The sequence below is a fragment of the Emys orbicularis genome, chromosome 16 (genome assembly GCF_028017835.1).
Source record: "Emys orbicularis isolate rEmyOrb1 chromosome 16, rEmyOrb1.hap1, whole genome shotgun sequence".
NCBI classification, from domain to species: domain Eukaryota; kingdom Metazoa; phylum Chordata; order Testudines; family Emydidae; genus Emys; species Emys orbicularis.
In genome coordinates this window covers 422,594-450,369 of record NC_088698.1, presented here as the reverse complement: position 1 = coordinate 450,369, position 27,776 = coordinate 422,594, and the positions used below count along the sequence as shown (strand labels likewise).

Here is a 27,776-nt window from a genome sequence, read left to right as displayed (position 1 = left end):
GGTTTCTCTTCATTTCACACTCAGCCAAAGTCCTTTCTCTTTCTGCTGACTTAGCCCCTGAACCCGAGCAGAGGATCCTGTTGCGACACTTCCCTGGTTTAATCAGTGACTTCAAAGGAATTGGTTCAGCACTGCAGCTGCCAGGCTCTGCAGATCAGTGTGTGGTCTCCCTGCCAGGGCTCTGATCACCTCTCCCCACTGCCTTCCCTCCTACTGCAGATATGGAGCCCAGGATGTTGCAGCTCCTTCTTGTCCTCCATGTCTTGGCCCTCCCAGTCCAGCTCTGTGGTGAGTACAGAAGCTTTCTACACACATTCTTCCTGTACCATGAGAGACTTTTAAAGGCAACTCGCTGCTTCTCCCCACTTCCGCTCCATGCATGCATCGATTAACACATGCAGTCCCCGACCAGGGTAGATGGAAGCACCTCTCTTCTTCCCATTAAAAATAAACCACAGCTCAGTATTGGTGCTGCAGTAGGGGGTGCTCTTCCTTGTAAGTCAGTACTGAAGCAATGCTAGGAATTCCTTGTGCTGCTGAACATATGTCACAAGACATAACAGAGCTCCTGACTGTTCTTGAGCATTAAAGAGTCCAGGCGGTTTTGTTGAGATCAAGTGTGTTAGCCCTGATATCCTCCTGACCAAATCCCCTTGTGGTTTTATGCCAGGATTCATCACTTCCTGCTTTAAACTGTTGTGTAGCTTTGCTGTATGCTAGGAAACAGATGCTGTCTTCCTCTCCAGAGGTGGCTGTTTTTCACTAGTGGGTGGCATGATTTGCATCTTCTGGGATTCTTCATGATGGAAAGCATTGTATAAATGCTAGGCGTTTTTCTCTTGGCTAAGAACGAGCTTGAACTCCCTGACAGAACCCCGGTCTGCCCGTGAGCAGCCCTAGATTCCTGCATGTCTGCAGTCACTGGGGGAGTAATGCATATACTTGTTTCAGCTTCTCTTCCAAGTAGTTTCTCTTTGGTGCTTGTGTCTGGCTCACTTGGTTTTTATTTCCTCTCCATTTCCTGGAGTGATGATGGTTTTCCTCTGAGCTGTAGGAGGTGAAAGGTCCTCAGATATCATGGCAATGGGCACCGTGTACGGCCCTGGATAAAAAAAGTGCAGACGATAAGCTCAGGGCATGGCTACACTTGCAGATGTAGAGCGCTTTGAGTTAAACCAGCCTTCATAGAGCGCAGTAGGGAAAGCGCTGCAGTCTGTCCACACTGACAGCTTCAAGCATACTGGCGTGGCCACATTTGCGACACTTGCAGCGGCATTGGGAGTGGTGCGTTATGGGCAACTATCCCAGCATGCAAGTGGCTGCAAAGTGCTTTTCAAATGGGGGGAGGGGTGGAGTGTGACAGGGAGTGTGTTGTGTGTATGTGGGGGGGAGAGAGAGTGGGTTTTTGGGGGGCTGAGAGCATGTCAGCATGCTGTCTTGTAAGTTCAGACAGCAGCAGACCTCCCCCTCCCCCCCGCCCCTCTCTCTCTCACACACAGCATTCCACAGTAATGGCTTGCATGTTGACTGTCAGAAACAGAGCTTTGAAAGGGCATTTCCACATTCCTACAGAGTTCAGAACAATGACAAGAGTGGCCACTTGACTTAAGGGGATTTTGGGACATTTCCAGAGGCCGATCAGAGCGCAGTAATGCAACACCTCGTTCACACTGACGCCTGGGCGTTGTAGCTAAGGCGCAGCAAACGTTATTCCTCTCGCTGAGGTGGAGTACCAGCAGCGCTGTAGCCACGGAGTCAGAGCGCTCTACGTGCCTTGCCAGTGTGGACAGGTAGTGAGCTAGTGCGCCCGGGGCTCCTTTATTGCGCTGTAACTCGCAAGTGTAGCCAAGCCCTTAGTGTTGCATTCCTTTTTTCACTGGAGTGCAGGGCATTTTATAGCTAACGTTAGGCCACATGTGGGAGCAAGCTCTGCCCTTGGTGTGAGCAAACAGCTTCTGTTGAATTGGGAGAGACCAGTGCACTGCTTTATGTCCCTCTCCTTCTTCCCCACACCCTATGTTTTTTAAAGTTAATTTAATGCTCTGAGGTCCCTGGAGCCTATCTGTGCCCAGAGCAGACACAGCATGGGCAGCGGCAATGGATGTCTCCCCCTTCCCAGTGCCTAAATCCTGACCTGGAGGGACCTCCTTCCTCTAGTGGAATGTAGGGTGAAAGCCTGGCCCCACTGAAGTCATTGTGGGTTTTATTACTGAACAGGGGCCAGGGTTTCACCTTTGGTCTCCATGTCCATAGGCGCCGACTCCGTGGGTGCTCCGGGGCTGAAGCACCCATGGAAAAAAATTGGTGGGTGCTCTGCACCCACCGGCAGCTCCCTGTGGCCCCGCCCCGCCCCCCTGCTCCAGCTCACCTCCTCCTCCGCGAGCCTGCCGCCACTTCCTGCTTCTCCTCCCATCCAGTGCTTGCACCGCAACACAGCTGATTCGTGGGGCAGGGAGGGAGGGGGGAGAAGGGGAAATGCGGCACGCTGGGGGAAGAGCAGGGCGGGGATTTGGGGAAGGGATCCAATAGGGGCAAGGAGGGGGCGGAGTTAGGGCAGGGACTTTGGGGATGGGGTTGGAATGGGGTTGGAATGGGGGCAGGGCCAGGGGCGGGGATGGGGTGGAGTCGGGGAGAAAGTTGGCGCCTATGTCCATGTCTTCTTGATCCTTGGCCCCTCAGCTGAGAGTGCCAGCCAGGGTGCCTAGTAGTGCCAGTTATGATGCCCCCCTGGTGGTGAGGACACTTGTCCCCTACAGAGTTGTCCAAGACTCCCAATATATTTCACGCAGACCACTAGCCAGATGGAACCAACTTTGTCATTGCTCACTTGGGACCAGATTCCAACGGGTGGCTTAGAGTCAAAAGACTCCATATCTCCTTCCCGGTCCCCTCAGTCATACAGTCCTCTAGATTAGTATCATGCTAGTTTCATACCCGTGAGGTCACGTAGCAGGCACATTCCTTGGGTGCATTCAGCTCTTCAGTTATTCTTTTAATTGTACATGGGCCATGACTGACGGCTTCTCTCCCTGCTGCCCCAAGGTCAGAATCTCTCTGGGAGGAACCCTGCTTCCTGCTTTCCAAGGCTCAAATCAGGCTGTCTAAAATAAGACTCCTCTCTCTCCAGCTACTGGAGAGAGGCACTAGAGAAATAAGGCTCCCCTAGATGGATATTGCAGGAATCTGTGTCAAGCAGGCCCAAAGCTTTAGTTCCAAGGCGTTGCTGGAGACCCCTGAAGAATGTGAAATAGCACAGAAAGCGTTGTCCATCTCAGCTGTGTGTCCCAGGAAAGCCCCGTGTGCAGCCAGAGCTGCTGCTGCCTTCCTTTATTAGGGATCATATCTTCTTGTCTCCCCCAAATCACCTTCCAGCCCTGCTGAAACCAAAGCAACTGACCTTCCCAACCCAGACCAGAGGGGGGCAACCAATTTGGATCCAGTTGCCCTGTCGGTAGGCCATTGTTTCCTTCCCTCTCATGTTAGCCTCCAGCACCTGCAGGAGGTGTTAGTGAGGCTGTTAGTGAGGCTGGCTTACTAAATAAGATTTAACATAGACTGTATAAAACACCAGGCATCTGTGCTCTGTCCCTTCCAGGCCATCCATGAGTTTGGCCTCAAATTTAAGGTAAGGGCACAATTCTGAATTTGAAAAGTTTGAACCCAGAATGTTGGATTCCAGCCTAAGGACTATGCTCTTAAAATTTTTATGTAAAAAACCCAACCCTTAGTGAGTTAGTGTTAACAGGGACTGAACCAGCACCCTCTAGAGCTAGAGGCATGACTGCCTCTTGCCTGAGCTAAACCCAGATCTCTGAGTATAAATGCTGTCGCAGGCTCTTAAATCTCTCTGTGGTTCCACCACTACAGAGTGCCCCATTGTGTGAACCTGGGTTACATTTACGTGAAAGCTTAGCCCTGGTCTATGCTGCAAATGAGTGTTGGTATAACTACGAAAATCCACACCCTGAGCGACACCGGTGCACCAACCTAACTCCTGGTGTAGGCAGCGCTATGCTGACAGGAGGGTTTCTCCTGCTGACACAGCTACCACCCAGGGCCATCCTTAAGCATATGCAGCAAACGTGGCTGCATAGGGCACCCATGCATTGGGGCACCACTGGGTCTTAGTGTCCACCCTTCCACCTCTTCCTATCCCTGTTCTGACCCTTCCTGCAGGCTCCCACAGGCAGGCTCCCACAGCTAGCTGCTGCAGCCTGGTGAGTCTTCCTCCGGAGGGGATCTAGTAACTTAAAAGTGAAAGGTTTCAGAGTAGCAGCCGTGTTAGTCTGTATCCGCAAAAAGAGCAGGAGTACTTGTGGCACCTTAGAGACTAACACATTTATTTGAGCATAAGCTTTCATGGGCCACAGCCCACTTCAAAAAGAGAATGGAACATATAGTAAGAAGTTATACACCTCTACCCTGATATAATGCAACCCGATATAACACAAATTCTGATATAACGCGGTAAAGCAGTGCTCCGGGAGGGGCTGCGCACTCCTGTGGATCAAAGCAAGTTCGATATAACGCGGTTTCACCTATAATGTGGTAAGATTTTTTGGCTCCCAAGGACAGTGTTATATCGAGGTAGAGGTGTATATAGATACAGAGAACATGAAAAGGTGGAAGTTGCCATACCAACTCTAAGAGGCTAATTAATTAAGATGAGCTATTATCAGCAGGAGAAAAAAAACTTTTGTAGTGATAATCAAGATAGCCCATTTCAGACAGTCGACAAGAAGGTGTGAGGATACTTAACATGGGGAAATAGATTCAATTTGTGTAATGACCCAGCCACTCCCAGTCTCTATTCAAGCCCAAGTTAATGGTATCTAGTTTGCAAATTAATTCCAGTTCAGCAGTTTCTCGTTGGAGTCTGTTTTTTGAAGCTTTTCTGTTGCAAAATTGCCACCTTTAAGTCTATTACTGAGTGACCAGAGAGGTTGAAGTGTTTTCCTACTGGTTTTTGAATGTTATGATTCCTGATATCAGATTTGTGTCCATTTATTCTTTTGCGTAGAGACTGTCCAGTTTTGCCTATGTACATGGCAGAGGGGCATTGCTGGCACATGATGGCATATATCACACTGGTAGATGTGCAGGTGAACGAGCCTCTGATAGTGTGGCTGATGTGAGTAGGTCCTATGATGGTGTCACATCATATCAATCACATCAGCCACACCATCGGGGGTGAAATTTCATAAACACGTCTATTGTTATGGAGATCACACAAAGTAAATTAGTGTTCCCTTTTTCTAAAAGCAATGAACATTGTTATGAACACACTAAACCTCTGTGACTGATTAATTTAAAATAATGTCTTTGTTTCAGTGAGTTAAATATGTAGTAATCTGGAATGATTACTTTATGAAGGCTTAGGAGTACATTTAAAATCAGCTTAGAAATACTGATTAAGAAAATGTAAAACAGAGAAGAGCTGCATCATATATTCCATAATATTTAATGTTGTATTCAGCAGGACAGCTGACTTGCCCTTACTACAAAGTTTTTGCAAATAAATCTTTGACAAACTTCAGGGTATATCAAAAAACCTGTGACTGACATTTTTTATTCCCAAGTTTAGTGTTTTTAATTAGGTATCTTCTGCATGTCCAGTCTTCAGCATCTGGCATGCAGTAGAAAATATGCTCCATTTTCTTTAGAAAGAAATTGCAGAAGAGTGGTTTTTCAATGTCATTTGCTTCATTTGGGTTCAGGGATTTGGCTGGAAGGGAGTGAGCAGAGAAGGGGGAGGGGGAGTGAAGAGAGGAGGGAGACAGTGGGGAGAGGGCGGGGCCTGGGCAGAGTGGGGCAGGGCCTGGGGCAAAGCAGGAGTGGAGTATGGACGGGGCCACAGGGAGAGGTGGCCTGGGGAGCTAGCCTCCTCAAGTGGCAGCTTCACCCACCGCCCATGACAGCAGGTAAGAGCGGGTCGGCTCCCGCACACCCAGCGCGCTGCAGTGTCCTTAGGCAGGGGCCGTATTCACAGAGCCTAACGCGCTGGCTCTGCACATTCTGTGTGAGGGAGAGGGTACGGGGGTCTCTGCGGGGAACTGTGACTCTGCCGCCGTGAGGTGGGCCAGGCGGCTCGATATCCTCTGCTTCCTCATCCCTCCCCCTGCCAGGCTGCGAGCCTGGGCTGCCGTCGGGCATAGGGGCACCAGCTTAATAATACTGTATAGGGCCCCATAAATCCTAAGGACGGCCCTGCTACCACCACTCGTTTAGGTGGTTTTGTAATGTCAGCAGCAGCGTTCTCTCCCATCGGCATAGAGTGGCTACATGAGCGATGTTACAGCAGCGCGGCTGCATCCGTAGAGGTGTGCCGCTGTAAGCTTGCTAGTGTAGACATGGCCTAAAAATCATGGATTGATCAGAGACATTGGATTTATGGCTTATTATAACAGTCTGTAACCCGCTAACCCCTGCTCTTTTGTCCTGTGACTGCAGAAGTGTTAACAGGCCACTGTCATGAAATATGTGCTAACTACTTATGCTGGGGGGGGTGGGGGGCGCACACACACTGTGGCCCCATCACTTTTAAAAGGGGGAGGGGGCAGAGAGGAGCGAGCGGGGGCGGCTTGGGGGCAAGAGGCAGTGTGGGAGCGGGGCCTTGGGGGAATGGGGAGTGCGGGGGCGGGGATTCAGGGGAATGGGCAGCGCGAGGGTGGGTGCTCCGGGAGAAGGGACAGCATGGGAGGGAAGGGGCAGCGTGGGGGACAAGGCCATGGTTTGGGCGCCAGTGGGCCACCCACTTTTAGAAAGCTTCTGCTGTTCCTGTACCTTGCCCACCTTGTCTCTCTAATATCCTGGGACCAACAATGCATACAACAATGGGAGATTCCAGAGCTATAGTTATGTGCAACTTTTAAGTAGGGTGTTAATTATTTGGCCATTTGTGCAACCACATCATACGCGTGGCTTGGAGGTAACTGATTTCATCCTCTGATCTCCCTCTGCAGCATGTCTGGGGCTGGAGAAGATGCTGGGCTGGAATTTTCCAGCCAGAGCTGCTAGGGCTCATATTTCCCCATGCCCCCACAGCTCCATTGTGAGATGCCAGGCATCAGGCCTGGCATCGCTCCAACACCGAGAATTGTTGGCTCCTGGCTCTTTCACTCCCTGGTCTTTTGTACCTCTCTGCTGTAATCAAGCCTGTCTCTGGGTTGGGATGAAGCTAGAAATGTCTTTGGCTGCTTACAGCGGGGACCAAGGAGATGGTTCCCCTCTGCAGATGTCCCCCCTCCTCTTTCCTTCCCCCCAATAGTGCCATAACATGACCGTGCAGCAATGGGAGGGGAAGAGTGGATGAAGAGCAGGCTGTGCATGGGAACTGGCAGCCGCAGGATGGAGTGCCACTTCCACAAATGCTGCAAAACCAGACTGATGAATTCTGCTATGCTGGAGACCTCTCCCCCTCCACAGAACCAGTTCGGCACGGGCAAGCTTCCCTGTGCCATCCCACCCATCAGACTCATCCTTCACCCAGCAGGCCAGCTCTGAGAGGGAGGAAAAGACTTGCTTTTCATCACCTTGGCCTCTGTACTGACAGGGAGTCAGATAACACCAGCTGAGACCTAGCCACCCACCCCCTGAGGGACTGTCTAAGCCTCGTTAACTCATTTCCTAGCAGCAGCAGCAGCCATCAGTCATGACTGACCTGGGATGAATTTGGACCAGTGACCTAGATGTGGACAATTCATCAGCCTATTCATTCTCAACCCTCTGCACCATCCAGTTTCCATGCAAATTCCATTTGGTGTCGTGGAAACTTTCTAATGCTGAGTCTAGTTCAATACCTGTAATTGTTCAACATTATTATCGGTGCCAGGGGGCCATGCTGAGATTGCTCAATTAGGGCAAACTGCAAAGAATGGGGCAGACAATCCCCAAAACTGGTGGTTATTCTAATACTTAGATTCACCAAGTCAGCAACAAAACAGCTACAATACCTTCCTGGTTACCCAGAAGCCAAAACACAGTTCTCTTAAAGCAACCCAGCCTTGAGCTCCCACCCAGACAGCCAAGTCAAATATGATGAGGATTATTGAAAATCTTGTTAATCATATAAAAAGTTCTACCAATCCCAAAGGATCAGACATATTACCCCCCAGGTAAATGAATATTTCAGATCTTACCCAAATACCTGCTTACAGCCAATTCTTCTTAACTAAACTAAAATTTATTAAAAAAGAAGAGAGAGTATAGGTTAAAAGATCATTACACATACAGATATGAATGAAGTTCTTAGGTCAGTTTTATAGTAGAGATGGTGAGCTTTTGAGTTGCAAAGAGTTTGTTCCAGAATCAGTTCATCAGGTTATAGTCCAATGACCAATATCCAACATCAGGGCAATCCAGAATGGAACTGGAGACCACAGTCTTGCAACTCAAACTTCCCCTGATGAAACTTAAGTAGATCTGAGGTAACAGGATCAGGGTCCAAGCATTCTTTTATAGACCACTGGCAGGTTATGATAGCCTCTTGACAGCAGATATTCCTTGGGTGAAGAATAGTTGCTTAGAAATAGAATTACCTATTTCCTATGTATACACAGGTAACTAGTTGCGTTCATCAGCATAAGGTAATTATCCATTAAGCAGTTCATAGACTGTTTACTACAAACTTTAAAGAGAAATATAGGTTTCATCTAAATGCTAATATTCCCTTTTGATCTCTGACTCAATAGATTATGGAACCATAGAATATCAGGGTTAGAAGGGACCTCAGGAGGTCATCTAGTCCAACCCCCTGCTCAAAGGGGGGCTAATCCCCAGACAGATTTTTGCCCCAGATCCCTAAATGGACTGAACTCACAACGCTGGGTTTGGCAGGCCAATGCTCAAACCACTCAGCTATCCCTCCTGCCCCCAACCTGAGCCCTCTGTTTACATGGTTAACATCTAACAAGATATAAGTAAACACAATTAGTATTCTAATTCTCTAACCATACAGATTTGCATTTCAAAGCTCTAGTCTATTTAACATGAAGTGGCCCTAATTACAATTTACATACTTTTTAAACATGTCTCTAAAGGTTAAAAATTAGGATAATTTAGCCTGTGAGCTGCTTAATCCTTTCTGGACTTGTGTCACATTATCCAAATTGCAGCTAATGGAAAATATAGCAACATTTCATCTCCTATAAGGCTGCTTTTATTAATCATGATATATGGGAAGCACCGGACAGGTACTGGTCTCCTTGCTGGGAGACCTCAGTTCTCTTCCTGGCTCTGCATGATTTGTTGTGGGACTTCAGACAAGTCATTTCCCCTTCTCTGTGCCTCAGTTTCCTAAAGGGGGACTTCACTTTGTGAAGCAATTTGAGATTTACGGATGATACTCTGAGTGTTACGGACTTGCTGTTTCTTCTTCAAGTGCTTGCTCATATTGATTCCAATTAGGTGTGCGCACACCACGTGAACGATCGTCAGAAGATTTTTACCCTAGCAACACTCGGTGGGTCGGCTGAGGCGCCCCCTGGAGTGGCGCGCTTATGGCGCCGGATATATGCCCCTGCCGACCCGGCGCCCCCTCAGTTCCTTCTTACCATCCATGACGGTTGTTGGAACTGTGGAGCACAGCTAGCTGTTCTCCACGCTCCCTAGCATTTGTGTTAATAGTTCTCATTAGTGATAAGTAGTTGTTTACAGTTGTAGTAGTTAGTGTAGTTAGATTAGATTAGTTTCTTTCTGAAAGGGAGTGGGGTCTTCCCCCCCCCCCGGCCCGATGCCTAGGCCCATGCCGGGGTCTCTGGGTTTCAAACCCTGCTCGGCTTGCCTGAGGCCGATGCCGACGGGAGACCCCCATGACTCCTGCCTAAGGTGTGTGGGGGAATTCCACCAAGCAGACAAGTGCCGCATTTGCAGAGCCTTCAAGCCAAGGACCAGAAAGGAGTGGGACTTTAGATTGAAGCAGTTCCTCATGGAGGCGGCACTTAGCTCAGTCCCTTCCACTTCGCGGGACCCGGCACCGTCATCGTCGGTGCGGAGTGCCCCTGCGGCACCGACTGGTCCGGCACCGCATTCGGACTCGTCAAAAGACGCGCGCCAGACCTCCACGGCGCCTCCACCACCATGGCGCCAGTCCCTGTCTCCTTGTCAAAGGAATAAGCATCCCAAACAGGTGCTGGCCGCTTCCAGCTCGTCGGCTCACCAACCGCCGGCACCTCCCGCACCGCAGCCAGAGCCGCGTCCGTTGCCGGAGCGCATAGGACAAGTAGCAGCTCCTGCACCGTCGACTCCTGCACCGCAAGGGCCATCGAGTCCGGTGCTTGTGAGCTCCCCAGGGCACACCGTGGTTGAGCTGGGACTGCCTTCTACACCAGAGACCTTCTCAACAGCGCAGGACTTGATCGCGCTCACAGAGCCGGTTCTTCAGCAGCCCCCAGCACCGCCGGTGCAGACATTCCGGTCAAAAGGGAAGCCGTCCCTGATGCGACCGCCGTCGCCCAGCGAAGCAGGACAGCACCGGTCCCGATCCCGATCGTGGTCCCGGCACCCGCCTCGGCGCCGCTCACAGTCCCGGCACCGATCTCGTTCTCGGTGCCAGTCGCACTCGCGCTGCCACTCGGGCTCACAGAGGTCTGAATTGTCGTACGGCCGGTACCGATTGAACTCTCGGTGCCGCTCCCGGTACCAGTCCCGGAGCAAATCTCGGGGCCGATCTCGTCGGAGGTCTCCATTGAGATCTAGATCAGGCTCTCGGTACCGCTATGACCGAAGGCATCGTTCGCCATCTCGGTACAGCTCCACATCACGCCACTGGTCCCCGGCACCGAGGGACTCGGCGCCGTCCCATATGGCACCGCCTTGGCCGTCCCGCTCCGCTTCTGCATCATCACGCTCACAAGGTGGCTTCCATGCCCAGGACCAGGGCGAGGGCGATGCAGGCCGTGGCTGGAAGAAGTCCAGGACCCAGGCCAGGAACCCCCACAGTGGTCTTTTTGGACCCCTTGGGCATACCATCAAGCCCAAGGGGCTCTTTCGAGGGCCTCTCATTCCGCCCCTTCGGAGCCACGAGTACCGGAGGCCATGGTATCTCACCCCCCGCCCCCCCGGGGGGATGCTGAGGCAACTGCTCCAGTGCCATTGCAGGCCCACTCTGCTAACGTGACGGACCTTGAACAGCAAGACCCTCCACAGGAGGACCTCAGCCAGGGTCCTTTAGCCCCAGGGGTATCTTCCTCGTCCTCGCCGGACGAGGCGGTGGCGGGCACTACAGTTACGAGTCCTCCCCCTATGGACCTCCGCGCCCACCAGGAACTGCTCCGCAGAGTGGCGTGCAATATGAACCTCCAAGTGGAGGAAGTGGTGGAGGTAGAGGACCCGGTGGTGGACATTCTGTCGGCGAAGACACCGTCCCGAGTGGCCCTCCCCGTCATACGGACTATACAGGCCCCTGCCAGGACAATCTGGCAGTCGCCATCCTCTATTCCACTGATGGCCAAGGGCGTGGAAAGGAAGTACTTTGTTCCCTCTCAGGAATACGGGTTCCTTTACACACACACCCAACCGTGCTCCCTTGTCGTGGCTTTGGTCAACAAAAAGGAACGTCACGGCCAGCAGGCCCGTGCGCCTAAGTCAAAGAACACTAGGCGCCTAGACTTGTTTGGGCGCAAGGTGTACTCAGCGGGAGGCTTACAGCTCAGGGTGGCCAACCAACAGGCACTCCTGAGCCGTTATGACTATAATTTGTGGGTATCTATGTCCAAATTCAAAGAGTTGGTCCCACAGGAGTCCAGAGAAGAGTTTGGAGCTCTAGTAGAGGAGGGCAGGAAGGTGGCCAGAACCTCCCTACAAGCCTCTCTGGACGCAGCGGACTCGGCGGCTAGGACCCTGGCCTCGGGCATAGCCATGCGCCGTATCTCATGGCTGCAGGTCTCTGGATTACCACCAGAGTTGCAACAGACTCTCCAGGACCTACCCTTCGAGGGCCAGGGTCTGTTCTCTGAAAAGACAGACTCAAGGCTGCAGAGTTTGAAGGACAACTGGGCCATCATGCATTCACTGGGCATGCATACACCGGTAACACAGAGAAGGCCCTTCAGGCCGCAGCCGGTAACACAGAGAAGGCCCTTCAGGCCGCAGCTCGGCCAAGGCAGGACTTCTCGAGAAGACGTGGCCAGGGTGGTAGGAGGAGACAATCTGGCCCTCAGAGGGGCCAGAATCAGGGCCCCCCCAAACCATCGGCGGGGCCCAAGCAAAATTTTTGAAGGTGCGCCTGAGGGCGGAGCACCAGTCTCCTTACAGGATCCTTTTCCACCCTTCACCAACCGCCTCTCCTATTTCCTCCCTGCATGGTCCCACATAACATCAGACCGCTGGGTCCTATGCATGGTAGAAAGTGGATACCGATTCCAATTTGTTTTGTCCCCCACCTTCCCACCCTCCCTCCCCATCCCTCTTCAGGGACCCCTCTCACGAGCAACTCCTTCTACAGGAGGTGCAGTCGCTCCTGGCTATCGGAGTGATAGAAGAGGTTCCAAGAGAACTGCGGGGCAGGGGGTTTTACTCCCGTTACTTCCTAATCCCCAAGGCAAAAGGGGGGCTACGGCCCATTCTGGACCTGTGCGTACTCAACAAATTCATGGTAAAGTTGAAGATCCGCATGGTTTCCCTGGGGACCATTATTCCTTCCCTGGATCCTGGAGACTGGATCACCCTCGACATGAAGGACGCGTACTTCCACATAGCGATTTTCCCACCCACCCACACACACACAGGCGTTTCCTCCGCTTTGTGGTCAACCAACAGCACTTCCAATTCACCGTCCTCCCTTTCGGCCTCTCCATGGCCCCCAGGGTGTTTACAAAGTGGATGGCAGTTGTAGCTGCTTCCCTTCGTCGACAACGGATTCAAGTGTTCCCATATCTCGACGACTGGCTTATTTGAGGTCGCTCCAGAGATCAGGTGCAGTCTCATGTTCAGACCACCATGACCATGTTCAATCGACTAGGCCTACTGCTCAACGTCGCGAAATCTACTCTGGTACCAATCCAGAGAATAGAATTCATAGGAGCAGTCTTAGACTCTGGCCTAGCCCGGGCACTTCTGCCGGACACGTGCTTCCAGTCCATAGCGAACATCGACCGCGGCCTGCAAACCTTCCTGACCTCAACCGTGAAAACATGCCTATGCCTCCTGGGACACATGGCATCTTGCATGTATGTGACCAGGCACACCAAGCTACGACTATGTCCGCTGCAAGCCTGGCTATCAACAGTTTACCGACCAAGTCGGGACAGTTTGCACACGGTGGTTACCATTCCGCCAGGAATATTAGCCTCTCTAGACTGGTGGTTGGACTCCAAGGTAGTGTGCGAAGGGGTGCCATTTCATGCCCCACAGCCCTCCGTCTCCCTGGTCACAGACGCGTCATCCCTGGGATGGGGGGCCCACCTCAGGAATCTCCGTACACAGGGACTATGGTCGGCAGGAGAGTTATCCCTACACATCAACGTACAGGAACTCAGAGCAGTGCGCCTGGCATGTCAAGCATTCCGACAGCGCATTCAAGGCCGTTGCGTTGCAGTCGACTCACAGACAACACAATGGCCATGTTTTATATCAACAAGCAAGGGGGAGCCCGGTCGCCCCCTCTCTGTCAGGAGGCCACTCGTCTGTGGGAATTCTGCATAGCCCACTCGATCCATCTGGTGGCGTCGTTTCTCCCCGGAGTCCAGAACACCTTAGTGGACCGCCTCAGCAGATCATTCCTGGCTCACGAGTGGTCGGTTCGCCCGGATGTTATCCATTCTGTCTTCTGGAGGTGGGGCTTTCCCCTGATAGACCTATTCACCTCTCGCGACAATCGGAAATGCCAGGTGTTCTGCACTCTCCAAGGTCGCTCCCCGGGTTCTCTCTCGGATGCCTTCCTAATACAGTGGAAGCTTCACCTGTGCTATGCCTTCCCTCCATTCCCGCTAGTCCACAGGGTCCTGCTCAAACTGCGCAGGGACAGAGCCCGGCTGATTTTGATCGCCCCGGCGTGGCCCAGGCAGCTGTCAGTGGACACTCCCATCCCACTCCTGCTGTGGCCAGACCTGATCACTCAAGACCACGGACGGTTCTGTCATCCCGACCTACAATCTCTCCACCTCACAGCGTGGATGCTGCATGGCTAAATCAATCTGAGCTGTGCTGCTCTCACTTGGTTCAGCATGTACTCTTGGGTAGCAGAAAGCCCTCTACCAGATCCACATACTTAGCCAAGTGGAAACGTTTTTCTTACTGGTGCGCCCGGAATCATAAGACCCCCTCCTACGGGCGTCAGTTCCTGTCATCTTGGACTACCTCTTGTCCTTAAAACAGCAGGGCTTGGCGATATCATCCATCAGAGTGCACCTGGCAGCTATTTCAGCATTCCACCCGGGTAAGAACAGGCGTTCTATCTTCTCCAGTCCCATGGTCACTAGATTTCTCAGGGGATTGGAGCGCCTGTTCCCACGAATTAGACAGCCAGCCCCTACATGGGATCTTAACCTGGTCCTCTCCAGGCTCATGGGTGCCCCCTTCGAGCCCATGGCGACCTGCTTGCTCCTGTACCTTTCCTGGAAGACAGCCTTCCTCGTAGCTATCACCTCGGCGAGGCGGGTGTCTGAGCTCAGGGCACTCACATCGGAACCACCGTATATGGTGTTCCACAAGGACAAGGTACTGCTGCGACCCCACCCACCTTCCTTCCTAAGGTGGTGTCTGCCTTCCATGTCAACCAAGACATCTTCCTTCCAGTCTTTTATCCGAAGCCGCACGCTTCTCGACGAGAACAGCTGCACTCCCTAGATGTTCGCAGGGCCCTCGCCTTTTACATCGAGCGAACGAAACCTTTTAGGAAGACGACCCAGCTGTTCGTAGCTGTGGCAGACCGGATGGTCTCCACTCAGCACATCTCGTCCTGGATTACATCATGTATCCGTGCGTGCCATGACTTAGCTGGTGTCCCAGCTACACACCTGACCGCCCACTCCACTCGGGCTCAAGCTTCGTCCTCCGCCTTCCTGGCGCATGTACCCATACAGGAGATATGTAGGGCAGCGACTTGGTCATCGGTACATACCTTCGCTTCCCACTATGCCATAGTGCAGCAGTCCAGGGATGATGCGGCATTTGGTTCAGTGGTCCTTCGCTCCGCGACATCTCACTCCGACCCCATCGCCTAGGTAAGACTTGGGAGTCACGTAATTGGAATTGATATGAGCAAGCACTCGAAGAAGAAAAGACGGTTACTCACCTTTGTAACTGTTGTTCTTCGAGATGTGTTGCTCATATCCATTCCACACCCGCCCCCCTTCCCCACTGTCGGAGTAGCCGGCAAGAAGGAACTGAGGGGGCGCTGGATCGGCAGGGACATATATCCGGCGCCATAAGCGTGCCACTCCAGGGGGCTTCACAGCCGACCCACTGGGTGTTACTAGGGTAAAAATCTTCCGATGATCGTGCACGCGGCGCGCACACACCTAATTGGAATGGATATGAGCAACACATCTCGAAGAACAACAGTTACAAAGGTGAGTAACCGTCTTTTTTCTCACACAGCTGCCTACCCTTTACTCTGTTCCGTGGCTTCCATTCTTCCTTCCTTTGTTTTTATCCAAGAAATCCCCAGGGGAAATTCTGCTCTGATCAAATGCCTGAACATGGAGCTCTTGAGACTCAGCCAGGATCTGTCAGAGGAGCTCAACCCCAGTGTGTATGTGGCCCTTCGTCTTTCTGCTGACCACAGTCTGGAGAAAGAGGCCCAGTACCTCCAGAGACTGAAGAATGTTTTCCAGCCCAGTGCCAGCAGGTATGGCCAATGGAGCCCAAATCCCACCATCAAGAGTGTAACAAGGAGCAGGGCCCCTCTGTATCTTGCCACTTGCAGGAGCACCCTTGGGGCAAAGGCATTCTAGATGAACACGCTTTCCCCCTGCCCTCCCCAAAGCCCGTCTTATTCCTGTCATGGGCTCCTCTCAAAGGGGCTGGCTTTCTGCTCACTTGTGTGTGGGGACCTCCCACACTTGCCCCAGGATCCTGTGCCCCAGCTGCTCCAGGGGAGATGCCCGGACAGTGTGAGGGTGGGCATGGCTCTCTGCTGATTTACTGTTGGCGTGGGGCTGGATGCATTTACGGGCTCCTGTCAGGTACACAAAAGGCTATGGTCAGTCAGGCCCCAAACTCTGCTAAGGATCAGACAGAGACGCTCTGTCCCAGAGCTGGTGTTTGCTGCCCCTGGGGACACAACTCCCCTCAGCCGGGGGGTGGGGGAGGCGGGAGGGCTGGGGGCACGTGTGGGAAGGAGGAGCCATGTGGTGAGTATTTGGCTTGTGTTGTCACCTCAGCTCCGTAGCAGGTGGCCAACAGAAGCAGCCCAACACGGGCCGCCTGGCTCTGTACCTCCTAGCACTGCGGGCTGCCTGCCAAGACATGGAGACGCTCGTGGGGAGGCAGCTGGTGACCCGGTTGAAGTACCATCTGCACAAGGAGAAGGAGCAGATAGGTAAGAGGGCGCTGCTTGGGGCTGGCACTGTGGGCTACTGCAGAGAGTGGCAGGAAGCTGCCTGGGGTGGCGTGCAGCATCTCTGGGACGCTTCCCAGCTCAGTGTCCCTGCCGGAGAACGGGGGTCAGTGGAACACTAGTTCTTTGCTCACAGCTCAGGCCCAGCGGCAATATCCCTCCTGAGCCATTCATAACAGAGAGCCACACTGGGATCACCAGGAAGCATCTGTCCACCCCCACCCCCAACTCAGTATGCACCGGGTGAGGATCAGAAGTGGGGGCAGTGGCTTGGATTACAAGCTTGCTGTATTAGTTCCATCCAATGGGGTGCGATGAGGAAAGTCCCTGGTGCAGAATCCCGGGACATGGAGGGGGAGGGATGGCTTGTGCTGGGGGGAGGGGAGCTCATCCTGATTCCTTTCTCCTGCTTACAGCTTTCAAAGGGAACGGCCGCCCCATCACCAGTTACTACCAGTACAGCCTGGGGGTCTTGGCCCTGTGTGTCCATGGCAAGAAGATCGACACCCATGTGATCCAGAAGCTCCTGAATGCTGAGAAGCACAACAAGTTCACGCATGGCGGCAAGCTCTCCGTGGGTACGTGCTTGTTGGCATGGTTCTCCGTGCCAGCTCCCCAGGCTAGCCGGCCTTCCTGCCATGACTGGAGACAGCACAGCCTTTGCATCTCCGTTGGGAGGTACATGCAAGTCAGCTCCCTCCGAGAGGGGTTTGGTTTCTCCCATTCTCAGCTCCGTGCTCCAGCCACACAGGGCCGTACCTCCACTGAAGTCGCTTGGGCATGGGGTGGTTCTCCTCGTAACCCCTTCTCCTGCTCTTCCTCACACAGACACCAAGGCCATGGCAGGCTTGGCCTTCGCCTGCCTGGAGCAGGCCAACCTCTACGAGCCCAGGCTAGTGGCAGCGATCAGCCTGGCTGTCCAGAGAGTGACGGACAGGATTCTCCAGGCTCAGACCACCAAGGGCACCTTCGGCAACATCTTCAGTAGCCCACTGGCCGTGCAGGTGGGGAGAGCGGGTCTCTGGAGCACGTCCTCCTCCTGCATGGCTTGCAGGATCCCAGCATTGCCAGCTTCCCGTAGCATAGCCCTTTGTTCTGGGGGAGCCCTCTGAGGGTACGTCTGCACTGCACACAAAGCCCGTGAGACATCCACACTGCAAAGAAGGACCCGCGGCACCGAGTCTCAGAGCCTGGGTCAGCTGACTTGGCTCACCCTGCAGGCAGTGTGGATGTTTGGCTGCGCTGGAACCCGAGCTCTGAAACCTGGCAAGGGGGTGGGTCTAACAGCCCGAGCTCCAGCCCGAGCTGCACGTCTACACAGCTATTGTCAGCCCTGTAGCACGTATCCTGCGAGCCCAAGTCAGCTGACCCAGGCTCTGAGGCAGGCTGTGTAGCTGTACTCTCGGTGTTTCCAAGTCCATGCTTGAACGTCCACACGGCATTGTGAACCTGGGTTTACTGTTGTTGGACTTGGATCTCAGCCGTGCTAATGTGACCATGCTGCACTACGCAGACCTTCTAACCGGTGTCTATGGCTTGAGCTCCCTCCACACTGCAAAGTGACAGGGTTTGGACCCGAGTCGCAGCAGGACTTGGGTGCTGACCCACCCCCCAGCAGGGTCCTAGGACTGGGCCCTGAGTGCTTGCTGACCGAAGTCAGACTGATTTGTGTGTGGATGAAGGGGCGCTTGAGCTCAAATCTGAGTCAGAGCCCAGGCTCAGTGTGCAGTGTAGACATACCCCGAGTCACCTGCTTGTCCATCAGCATGACCTCTGCCCTGCCCCATCTTCTTACCATACAGAGTACAAACTGGCTTAAAGGGACATTGTCCATTTAAAAACATAGGGCCTGGGTCAGGTCTCACACTGATGTTCTGCTTCAGTGGAGTTACTCCTGATCTACACCAGCATCTGGCTGATGTAGGTTTATTCCCAATGTCCTTGCCTGATTTAGTACCATAAAACTGACAGAGGTCAGCAAATCAAATCCAGTCTTTATCACCAGGCTAGCTAGGTTTCTGGGATCTCTTAGCCTCACTCCTTGTTGGAAGGCAGTCACCTCTGGGGTGGAAGCAGCTGCTCTTTAGCAATCTCCATCATCACTGCACAGTCACTTAGGACAGGAAATTAAGAACAATTTCAGCTGATCCTGGAGTGGGAAGAATGATCCCATGTTGGAATTTGGAGACCCTGGAGTTAACAGATTTCACTCTGAGAAAAAGTGCCAGTCAATGTGTGAGGGCCACAAGCAGAAAGGGCCTTGGTTTTATGTCTCATTGGTTCGTTTGCTTTTTGCACTTGGCTCAGCTCAAATAGAAAAACTAGTTGGTCGGTTGTGCTTCCTGGTTCTCCTGCACTAGCGCATGGCCAGCCTCTCTGAGTTTCTAACATAGGGCGAGCAGGGGGTGACATTGAAACCCTAGTTTATTTGAATCTTTTCTGAGTGCCAGGCCAACATTATTTGGCAATGCTCCTTTAATGGAAAGCACTCAGAATGATGATGAATATGACTCTGTGTCTTTCACAGAGGTTGCGGAAGTTATGGATTTCATGACTTTCTGCGACCTTTGTGACTTCTGCAGCGGCCAGTGTGGCTGAACCCAGGGCTGCCCAAGCAGCTGGCCCCGGGGACCACCTGAGCAGCGGTCCCAGGGGCGCAGCTTGGCGGCCCGCAGCAGCGGTCTCAGGGGCGGACGCAGCAGTGGCGGGTGAGCAGCCCAGCAGCCAGCCGCACCAGCACTAATGGAACGGCCCCGGGCAGCTGGCCCCAGGGAGCACCTGAGCAGCGGCCGGTGCAGCTGGCCCTGGGGACCACCTGAACAGCGATCCCGGGGGCTGTGGGAGCAGCCGCAGCTCAGTGGCCCCCAGCAGCTGGTGCCACTGGCTTGTGAGCCCCCCACCCAGCAGTGGCCCCCCAGCTTCCCCGCCCAGAGCAGTGCCCCCTGGCCCCTAGCTAATATTTAGTCAGGGGTATTTATAGTACAAGTCATGGGCTGTGAATTTTTGTTTATTGCCCGTGACCTGTCTATGACTTTTACTAAAACTACCTGTGACTAAATTGTAGCCTTAATGATGAGCAGGCTTATTTATATGGAGATATATCTATCTCATAGAGCTGGAAGGGGCTATGAAAGGTCATTGAGTCCAGTCCCCTACTTTCACACTAGGACCAAGTATCATTCCTGACAGATTTTTGCCCCAGATCCCTAAATGACCCGCTCAAGGATTAAACTCACAACCCTGGGTTTAGCAGGCCAATGCTCAAACCACTGAGCTATCCCTACCCCCTAGTTAGTGTAAGCGTGTTTGGCACACATGGGACAGTCACTCACCCCAGGGATAATACCACCCCAGGCCCCCCGGCTCTCTTCCCCCACATGTTAAATTGTGTCAGGCTGCTGACGCTTCACCCCTGCAGGTGTTACTATCCTGCCCTTCCTCTTACAGTGACATGCTCAATTTTATCCTGGCCCCACGTCCATCCCCGGGTGGGAGCAAACTGAGCAGGTGTCCGCCCACCCAACTCGTGTGAAGGGAAGTAGCTGCCTTGCAGGGGGTGTTGCCCGCCAGATGGTTCACTTTCCCCTGTAGTTGGCTTTGACACGGGGGGGGTCAGCTGTTTGAAATGAGGCTTCTCTCCCTTCCTCTGAACCCTTCCTGTTAGCTCTTGATCGCCACCGGGATGAGCAAGAAGCCAGAGTGTCCCAAAGGCATGGATGCCCTGCTGGGGAGCCTGGAACAGGGTCACTTCCAGAACCCCATGATCATGTCCCAGCTGCTGCCCGTGCTGGATGGCAAGAGCTACCTGGATATTGCCACCATGGAGTGCCGGGCAGAGCAAGGTAACAGGAAGGACAGGGATGCTAGAGTGAGGGGCAGGGTTTGGGAGCCCTGGGTCCCACACCTAGTTGCAGATCCCACCAAGAGGAAGGGAAGGGGAGAGGCTAGAGTTACAGTCACTGCAATAGGGGCCTTTGAGGAAAGGAGCTAGGGTGGAGAAATCCCAGGAGCCCAGCAAACATGCCCCGAGAAGAGGGAAGACTAGGACAGCAGGTTGTCATGCTAGGGCTCCCCACAGGGGTCTGCACATAGGCGCCGCATAGGCAGGGGGGGGGCGGTGCAGGGAGCTGCCAGTGGGTGCTCCGCACCCACCAATTTTTCTCCGTGGGTGCTCTGGGGCTGGAGCACCCACGGAGAAAAATTGGTGGGTGAGGAGCACCCACTGGCAGCTCCCCTCCCCGCCCCTCCCCACCCCAGTTCACCTCCACCTCCGCCTCCTCCCCTGAGCGGCTGCCGTGTCCTGTTTCTCCCCCCTCCCTCCCAGCGCTTGCGCCGCGAAACAGCTGTTTCATGCGGCAAGCCTGGGAGGGAGGGGGAGGAGGAGTAACGCAGCACGCTTGGGGAAGAGGCGGGGCCAGGGTGGGGATTGGGGGGGGGGGGCCTCCAATAGGGGCAGGGAGGGGGCGGAGTCAGGGCAGGTCCGGGGGGGCTCGAGCACCCACTGGCGCCAACAAAAGTTGGCGCCAGTGGGTCTGCATGACTATTGGTGCTTCGGACAGCCTCTCCCTCTTTCTCAGACACTTTGGAGCTAGACACCAAGTGCCCAGGATCCAGGACAGTAATTCTGGGGACCAAGATGATCACCGTTCAGCTGGCTGTGGAGCACCCTCCGAGCCCTGAGACACTGTACAACCACTCCATCCAGGTGCCCTCTGGGTCCTCCCTCCAGGACGTGCTGAGAACCGCTGCGGAGCAGGGCCCTGAGCAGTTCACGTGAGAGCCTCCTGCTTGTGCTGGGAACAAACTGATGGGGAGGCCTGGGAAGAAGACCGCGCCGCCTCCTAAAGGGGTGGGGGGAGGCAGTCCAGTGCATGCCCACCCACAATGCTAGCAGGGAATCTGCCTGCACACCCCCAGGACTAACGCTAGGAAGAGTGGCCCGGGGCCCAGGCCTGTAAGGCAGAGCTTCTTGGTTCCGTTCCTGGCTCTGACACTCATTCACTGTGTGTCCTTGAATAAGTTGCTCTCCCTCTCTGTGCCTCAGTTCCCCCTGCCCCGCTCCCGTAATATGGGGATGATCACACCCACCAACCTGCTGTGAAGTGCTGTGAGACCCTTTGGTGCAATGCGCTGTTAGTTCAGTAACAATACAGTGTCCCGTCCTCCTCCTGGACCTGGTCTGGATTTTCCAGGCCCCCTCAGGGATTCCAGACAGTTACCAGGTGTCAGATTCTTACGACAGTTCTGGAACATCCGTCACTATGAAACAACCCCTCTGTGCTTGAATAGGTTGTAGTTTCTGTAGGGATCTACTGGGTATGTGGGGAAGGTCTGTACAAGTGGGATGATCCTGAAGGGAGAGTAACAGGGTCTCCCCAAACCTGGCATCTGCTTCAGTTTCCCCACTCTTGTGCTAGCCGGCAGACCAACTCAACAGCCAGCACGTTGGGAAAGCTTCCTCCAGTATCAGCATTTCATTCCCTTCTCCAAGGCGGAGATTTATTGTTCACACAAATTCAGTGCAACATCAGTACAGATAGGTGAACCAGGCCCTGCCATCTGACGCCTCCTAAGGTCTCTGCCTCAGGGGCTTCTGCTGCTGCCAGCACCCCAGGGATCCCCAGCCAGGTCTCTCCCCTGGCTGGTGTGGCCAATTCCCTTCCATCTCTGTTCTCTGGCCCAGGGTCTCCTGCAGGAGCCTGTCTGCAGCGCTGCTTGTTAGTCTTTTATCCCACCTGCGGGAAGGCAGCTAGTTAGTCATAGGTGCGGGCTACACCCAGCACCTCCCTGTGACAGGAGGTTTGGCCCCATGTGCAGCTATGTGTGGTCAGGACTATGCTCCTAGCCCATCAGTCCCTGTGCAAGGGCCCTGATGTTGGGGACACGCTGCTGTTGCTGCCTGAGTGGAACCAAAGTAGAAACAACCTGCTCTCTGCTCTGCCTGGAGGTCACGTCCCCTCTTCTTCTTCCCCTTCAACTCTAGGTATGAAACCCAAAACACCCTGCATGGGCCGTTGTTAACCGCAGTGATGGGGGTGAAAGCCAGCAATGGAGAGCGGAGATACTGGCAGCTCCTCCAGGCCCCAGACACCAGTCTTCAGAAAGGTGAGGGAAACAGCGCGTGGGAAACAGTGCAGTCTGGCACCTTGCATGGTCAGTGTGTGCTTGGGGCCCCCCCAGCTTCCCTTGCCGCCCCCCCCAGGCACCCCTGGAATTTTCTGTCTAGCTGCTGCTGCTGCAATGCACCAAAAGCTGCTCTAAAGAACACGGGCAGGGGCTGTTTGCTCACGTGGCTATGAAGGGCAATGAATTCCGGGCAGAGGGGTACAGCTCTGGGGCACGGAAAGGGAGAGTGCTGTAAGAAATGGACCTGCTGGCCTGGATCCACCCCTCTTCCTAGGCCGCAGGATTCTTCCAGGGATCGACCAGCTTCAAGAAAGGCTTTTCCATGCATCACACAAACCCTAGGGGCCAAATTCAGGCTGGTGTAAGCAGGTGTAATTCCCATTACTTCAGTGAGAGCTGCATCCCCCAGGGCTGGATTTGGTCCCATATCTCCAGATGGTGCATAAAGGGGTTATGTTCCAGCTGCCAAAGGAATCGCAGTGATAAAGTGCAGTTCTAGCCTAAAATGTGGTTTTAAAGTGGCACCCTCTTGCTTGGCAGATCTGCTCTCTGTGGGTCTGATGTCCCACTGTCCAGCACCTTGTGCTGTCACCTACCCCTCTGCACAGTTGCTGCTGGAGGCAAGTTGAGCCATCTGGTTTGGTGGCTTTGTGCACAGCTGTTATAGGGCTACGTGAGGTGCCAGGTAATGGGGAATCCGGCTACGTGCGTGGGTAGGTCAGTGCTGTCTGAAGCTCAGGTAGATGTACCCATGGCAGCGTTGCTACACAGAGCAGTGGAGATGCAGTGCCGTGGGCGGCAGCAATGTGAGTAGGTACCCAGGGATCCAGGCTGGCTTGGCGAGCCTGTGCTGAAGCTCATGCCACTGCAGCTACACTGCACTGTTTGTAGCAATGCTAGTGCAGGTAAAGCTAGCAAGGATAGGTCTGCCTGAGCTGCAGTCACACCTTGGATTGCAAGCTAGACTTGCCCTGTGTCCCAGCCAGATTAGCCCACTTTAGAGATGAGTGTGGTTGCTGTTACTGCTCTTAGCACTGCAGCACGCCTGGCACTGGGAAGGGAGGTGGATTCCATTCTGGCTCATGCATCATCAACAAATCTCGCCTTCAGAGACCCCTGGGCTGCCCCACTGAAGACAGTGGCTCTTTTCAGGGGACTTCTTAAGCCTGTATATATAGTGCCTGCCATCACCAGTGGCTTATATCCCAGGGGCAGATGTGAAGCAGACTGGGCGTGTAGGGACAGGTAGCTACGCAGGTGGCTTGAGATGCAATAATACCTCTTAGGGGAACCTAAATAGGCTGATAGGTTTCAGAGTGGTAGCCGTGTTAGTCTGTATCAGCAAAAACAATGAGGAGTCCTTGTGGCACCTTAGAGACTAACAAATTATCTCAGCAAGGTGGGCCAGACTCACTGTAGGCCGATGGCACAGAAAGGGTCTGGGAGAAAATAAAGGAGCACATGACTTGGGAAGTCAGACCTAGTGGTTGGAGCTGGGTGGTCAGCATCCAGGAACAGCACCAAAGGTCAGAGCTGTGGTCAGAAACCAGAGCAGGAGTCAGAGCCAAGGGGCAGGAGTCCGAGAGCGAGCCAAATGGCAGGTCTGTCACTATGGCTGGCAGGGGAGCATAGAAGCTTCAAGAGAAGCTGTCAGTCTGGCCTGCTGTGAGGGCTCTATCATAGCTGCTGAGTAGTGGCATGGAGATATCGGCCTTCCCGCAGACCTGGGGTCTAGCCCCGCAGAGCCCCAGGAAGGCTTATAAGTAAACAGAGCCATTCACAACCAATTGTCCTACTTAATGGGAGCCATCAAGATTCCAAGCCACCATTAATGGCCCACACTTTGCATAATTACAATAAGACTTCAGAATAATACTTCATATTTCTAGCTTCAGATACAAATAGGATGAACACAGTCAATAGATTAAAAGCTTTGTAATGATACCTCAGAAGCATATTTCCATAACATATGGAATGCAACATCACAACTCCATGATGTCACCCCTTTGGGGCTCAGCTACTGCTCTGGGCTCCATCTCATCGAGAAGGATGGTCCAATGGTTAGAGCACTAGGCTAGGACTTGGGAGACAAGGGTTCAGTTCTCTTGGGCTGGTCACTCACTTGCTCTGTGCCTCAGTTCCACACCTGTACAATGGGGATAATAGCACAGCCCTGCCTTGCAGGGTGATGGGAGCATAAATACATTAGATATTGTGAGGTATCAGACACTACAGTGAAGGGGTGGATAAGCACCTTAGGCAGATCCTCCAAGCACATGAGCCAACACCCAGGAAATCATTCTCAGTGCCTCCTTCATGAGGAATGGTACCAAACCCCGAGGAAGCCGACTGTCTCTGAGGTAGTGGCTCTTGCTCCTAATTCAGCTGTGCTGCATGAATTCCTTAATCTGTGCCCAGGCTGCTCCTTCTGACTCATGGACTTGTGCTCTGCTGTCTTGTTTTGTAGGCATCTCTGACTACCAGCCTCAGGACGGAGAGTCCATCATCCTGAAGGTTAGCCCGTGGTAGACGGCCTGCTGCCTGCCTTCCAGCTCCCTGCCCCACCTCAATCCACAGTGAACTCTCCGTGTGTGTCTCTCTCTGCCCCAGAAGCAGGAGGTCTCAGCTGGCATACGCTTGTCAGCCTGCAAGCCCTGTGCCCACAGAGTGGTATCTTCCTCCCCACAGACTGAAGTCCATAACACAAGTCCCTGGCCCTCCTGGCAGGGGGTGTGTGTGTGTGTGCGTGTCTGTCTGTCAAAAGGGGCAAATTCCCTCCTGCCCCGGAGACCTGTTCTGCTGTGGATCAACCACAACCATCCACTCAATGGAAACTGACCATGCCAGGGGGTGGGGAGCTGCAGGTTTGGTGTGAATGAAAAACCTTGAATATGACGACACAGCGCATCATAATTCTCATTTTCTAATGCAGCTTTAACCCTTGCTATGCTGTGGCTGTCTAAACTGCCACCCAATGAGTACATAGGAGGAGGTGTCTGCATCCTCCTGCTGGACACACTTTGCTCCCCCCGGGCCCACTGTACCAGCGCCCTGGTGTGACTGGGCTCCTGGGGATTCTCTAGACTGCATCCCTCTCAAGCAGTCACTGCACGGCTCGCAGGCCAGGGATTCCCTCCCTGCTCCCGCCCCAATTCCTGAAGTGACAGAACTGCTGCTATGATGAGAGGATGTGGCTGATATCTCTGCTGTCTGGAGAGCAGTGGGTGGGAACCTGGCACCTGTGCCGAGGGGAGATGGTGCCCCCATGCAGCCACTCTCCCTCAGTCTGACATTTGGATCTGAAATGATTAAAGCTTTGATTGCAAACCTGACCTTCCAGTTTGTCATTTGGCCCTTACCCAGAGCACCCAGGTCTCTGAGCCAGGCCTGGGCCCTCAGCACGGAGCTGCCTTCAGGGTCTGGGCATTGTCCTGTGGGTTTGCATCATTCCCTACAACCAATGGACAGTTCTGTTCTCCTGGGTGACTAATCACCAGTTTGATTTTTATCTATTATTTGTATGGTTGTAGTACCTAGGTCCCCCAGTCATGGACCAGGACCCCATTCTGTTTGCCAGAAGCTGGGAATTGGTGACAGTGGATGGATCACTTGATTACCTGTTCTGTTCATTCCCTCTGGAGCACCTGGCATTGGCCATTGTCAGAAGACAGGATACTGGGCTAGCTGGACCATTAGTCTGACATAGTATGGCCATTCTTATGTTCATTGTGCTAGGTGCGATATGGACACAGAGCAAAAAGACACCGTCTCTGTCCCGCCCCAGAGAGCTTACAATCTAGGGATAAGACAAGAGACACCAGATGGAGAGAGACAGGCAAGTACAAAGAAACAAAGACAATACTGGTGGTGATGGGCAGTGGTCTCTGCACACCAGCAGCCTAACTGGTGTCAAGATTTATATAGGCATCACAGCAAAGGAGAGTTTTGAGGCAGGACTGGAAGGAGGACAATGTGACACTAAGCACACGTCTTCACAGCTCGCACTACTATGCTAGTAATCTTGTACAAAATATGCCTTGTGAGTTATCATTTGAAAACTAATAATTCACTGATCATTAATATTCTTGCATGATGTATGTACATGATGGGTATTAAGACACCAATATATGCTGGAGTTATAACTAAAGAGTGTGTGAACTAGATAGGTCAGGGCAAGTTGTTAAGCAGGTCTAGCCTAAAGAAAGAAATGTGTTTACCTCAATTTACATATAAGCAGTAAACAGACTCATCAATCTAACAAGGGGTGGAGGCAAAGTCACATTAACAAGCTGGGGGTGGGAAGGCAGCATGGCGCCCACATCTGGCAAGAGCGAAGCTTGGTCTGGGATTTACTTTTCAGAAGAATCCAGTGCAAAGGTTCACTGGGCTATACAGACAGGGGGGCTGAGCCTCAAGTGATAAGCAACTGAATCAGCTGATTGGATACAATATGACCGTATTATACAAGTGTTCAGAGTGGGGTCTTTGCTGAAAGCCTCTGAGATACTGGTGATTAATATCACTGTGAACAGCCCGTATTAACACTAGGAGGAATTATGGATATTCATTGATATGTTTTAAAGTGTGAGGCCAAACAAAGGAAGGGACAGTTCCCTCCCAGACAAGAGGTGGGCGAGCTATTTACCTGTCGCCTATGTAAATTAAGCCTGATAGAATCAAAACAATGGAAGCCCCATTTACGTAGAAATCACACTGGGAGATGGGAAGCCCACAGGAAGGGAAGAACAGCATGAGGTCATCCTGCCTCTTGAACCAAGGTCATTGAGCTTTGGAAGATATAAGCAAGGAAAGAAGCCACCTTTGGCATCACCAGAGCCAAGGGAGCAGAGCTCTTGCAAGCAGGGGAAGATGGGTCCTTCAACCAAGAGGTGGGGCCTGAAGAGGGAGTTCTCCAGGTGAAGGAGGAGCAAATACAGGACCCTTGAGGTAAGTGGCTGTCTGTAGTGTGTGTTTGTGTTTGGGGGTTACTTGATGTGTGCTGAGCTTCTGTTTGTCAGTTTGTTTGTTTATTTGTTTGAAGGACCGTGTGCTGTGGCCGACATTTGAAAGCTGTGAGCTTCTAAACAAGGTTTGAACTCTAGAAGCCTCTGTTCATTGGCTGAGCCTTAGTCAGGGGGCGGGGCTGTCAGGG

The 27,776-nt window shown here is 53.1% G+C and overlaps 1 protein-coding gene across 1 annotated transcript; it reads left to right on the top strand.

Annotated features, from left to right (window-relative positions):
- Positions 1-258: 258 nt before the first annotated feature.
- On the top strand, positions 259-25,953 carry TCN2 (transcobalamin 2). The gene is given in 11 exon segments (XM_065417827.1): positions 259-287; positions 3,362-3,413; positions 3,415-3,451; positions 15,598-15,787; positions 16,323-16,480; positions 16,915-17,076; positions 17,327-17,502; positions 20,163-20,340; positions 21,076-21,271; positions 22,482-22,603; positions 25,092-25,953. Coding segments are annotated over 11 exon segments (1,362 nt in total). The 3' UTR covers positions 25,154-25,953.
- The last annotated feature ends 1,823 nt before the right edge of the window (positions 25,954-27,776 follow it).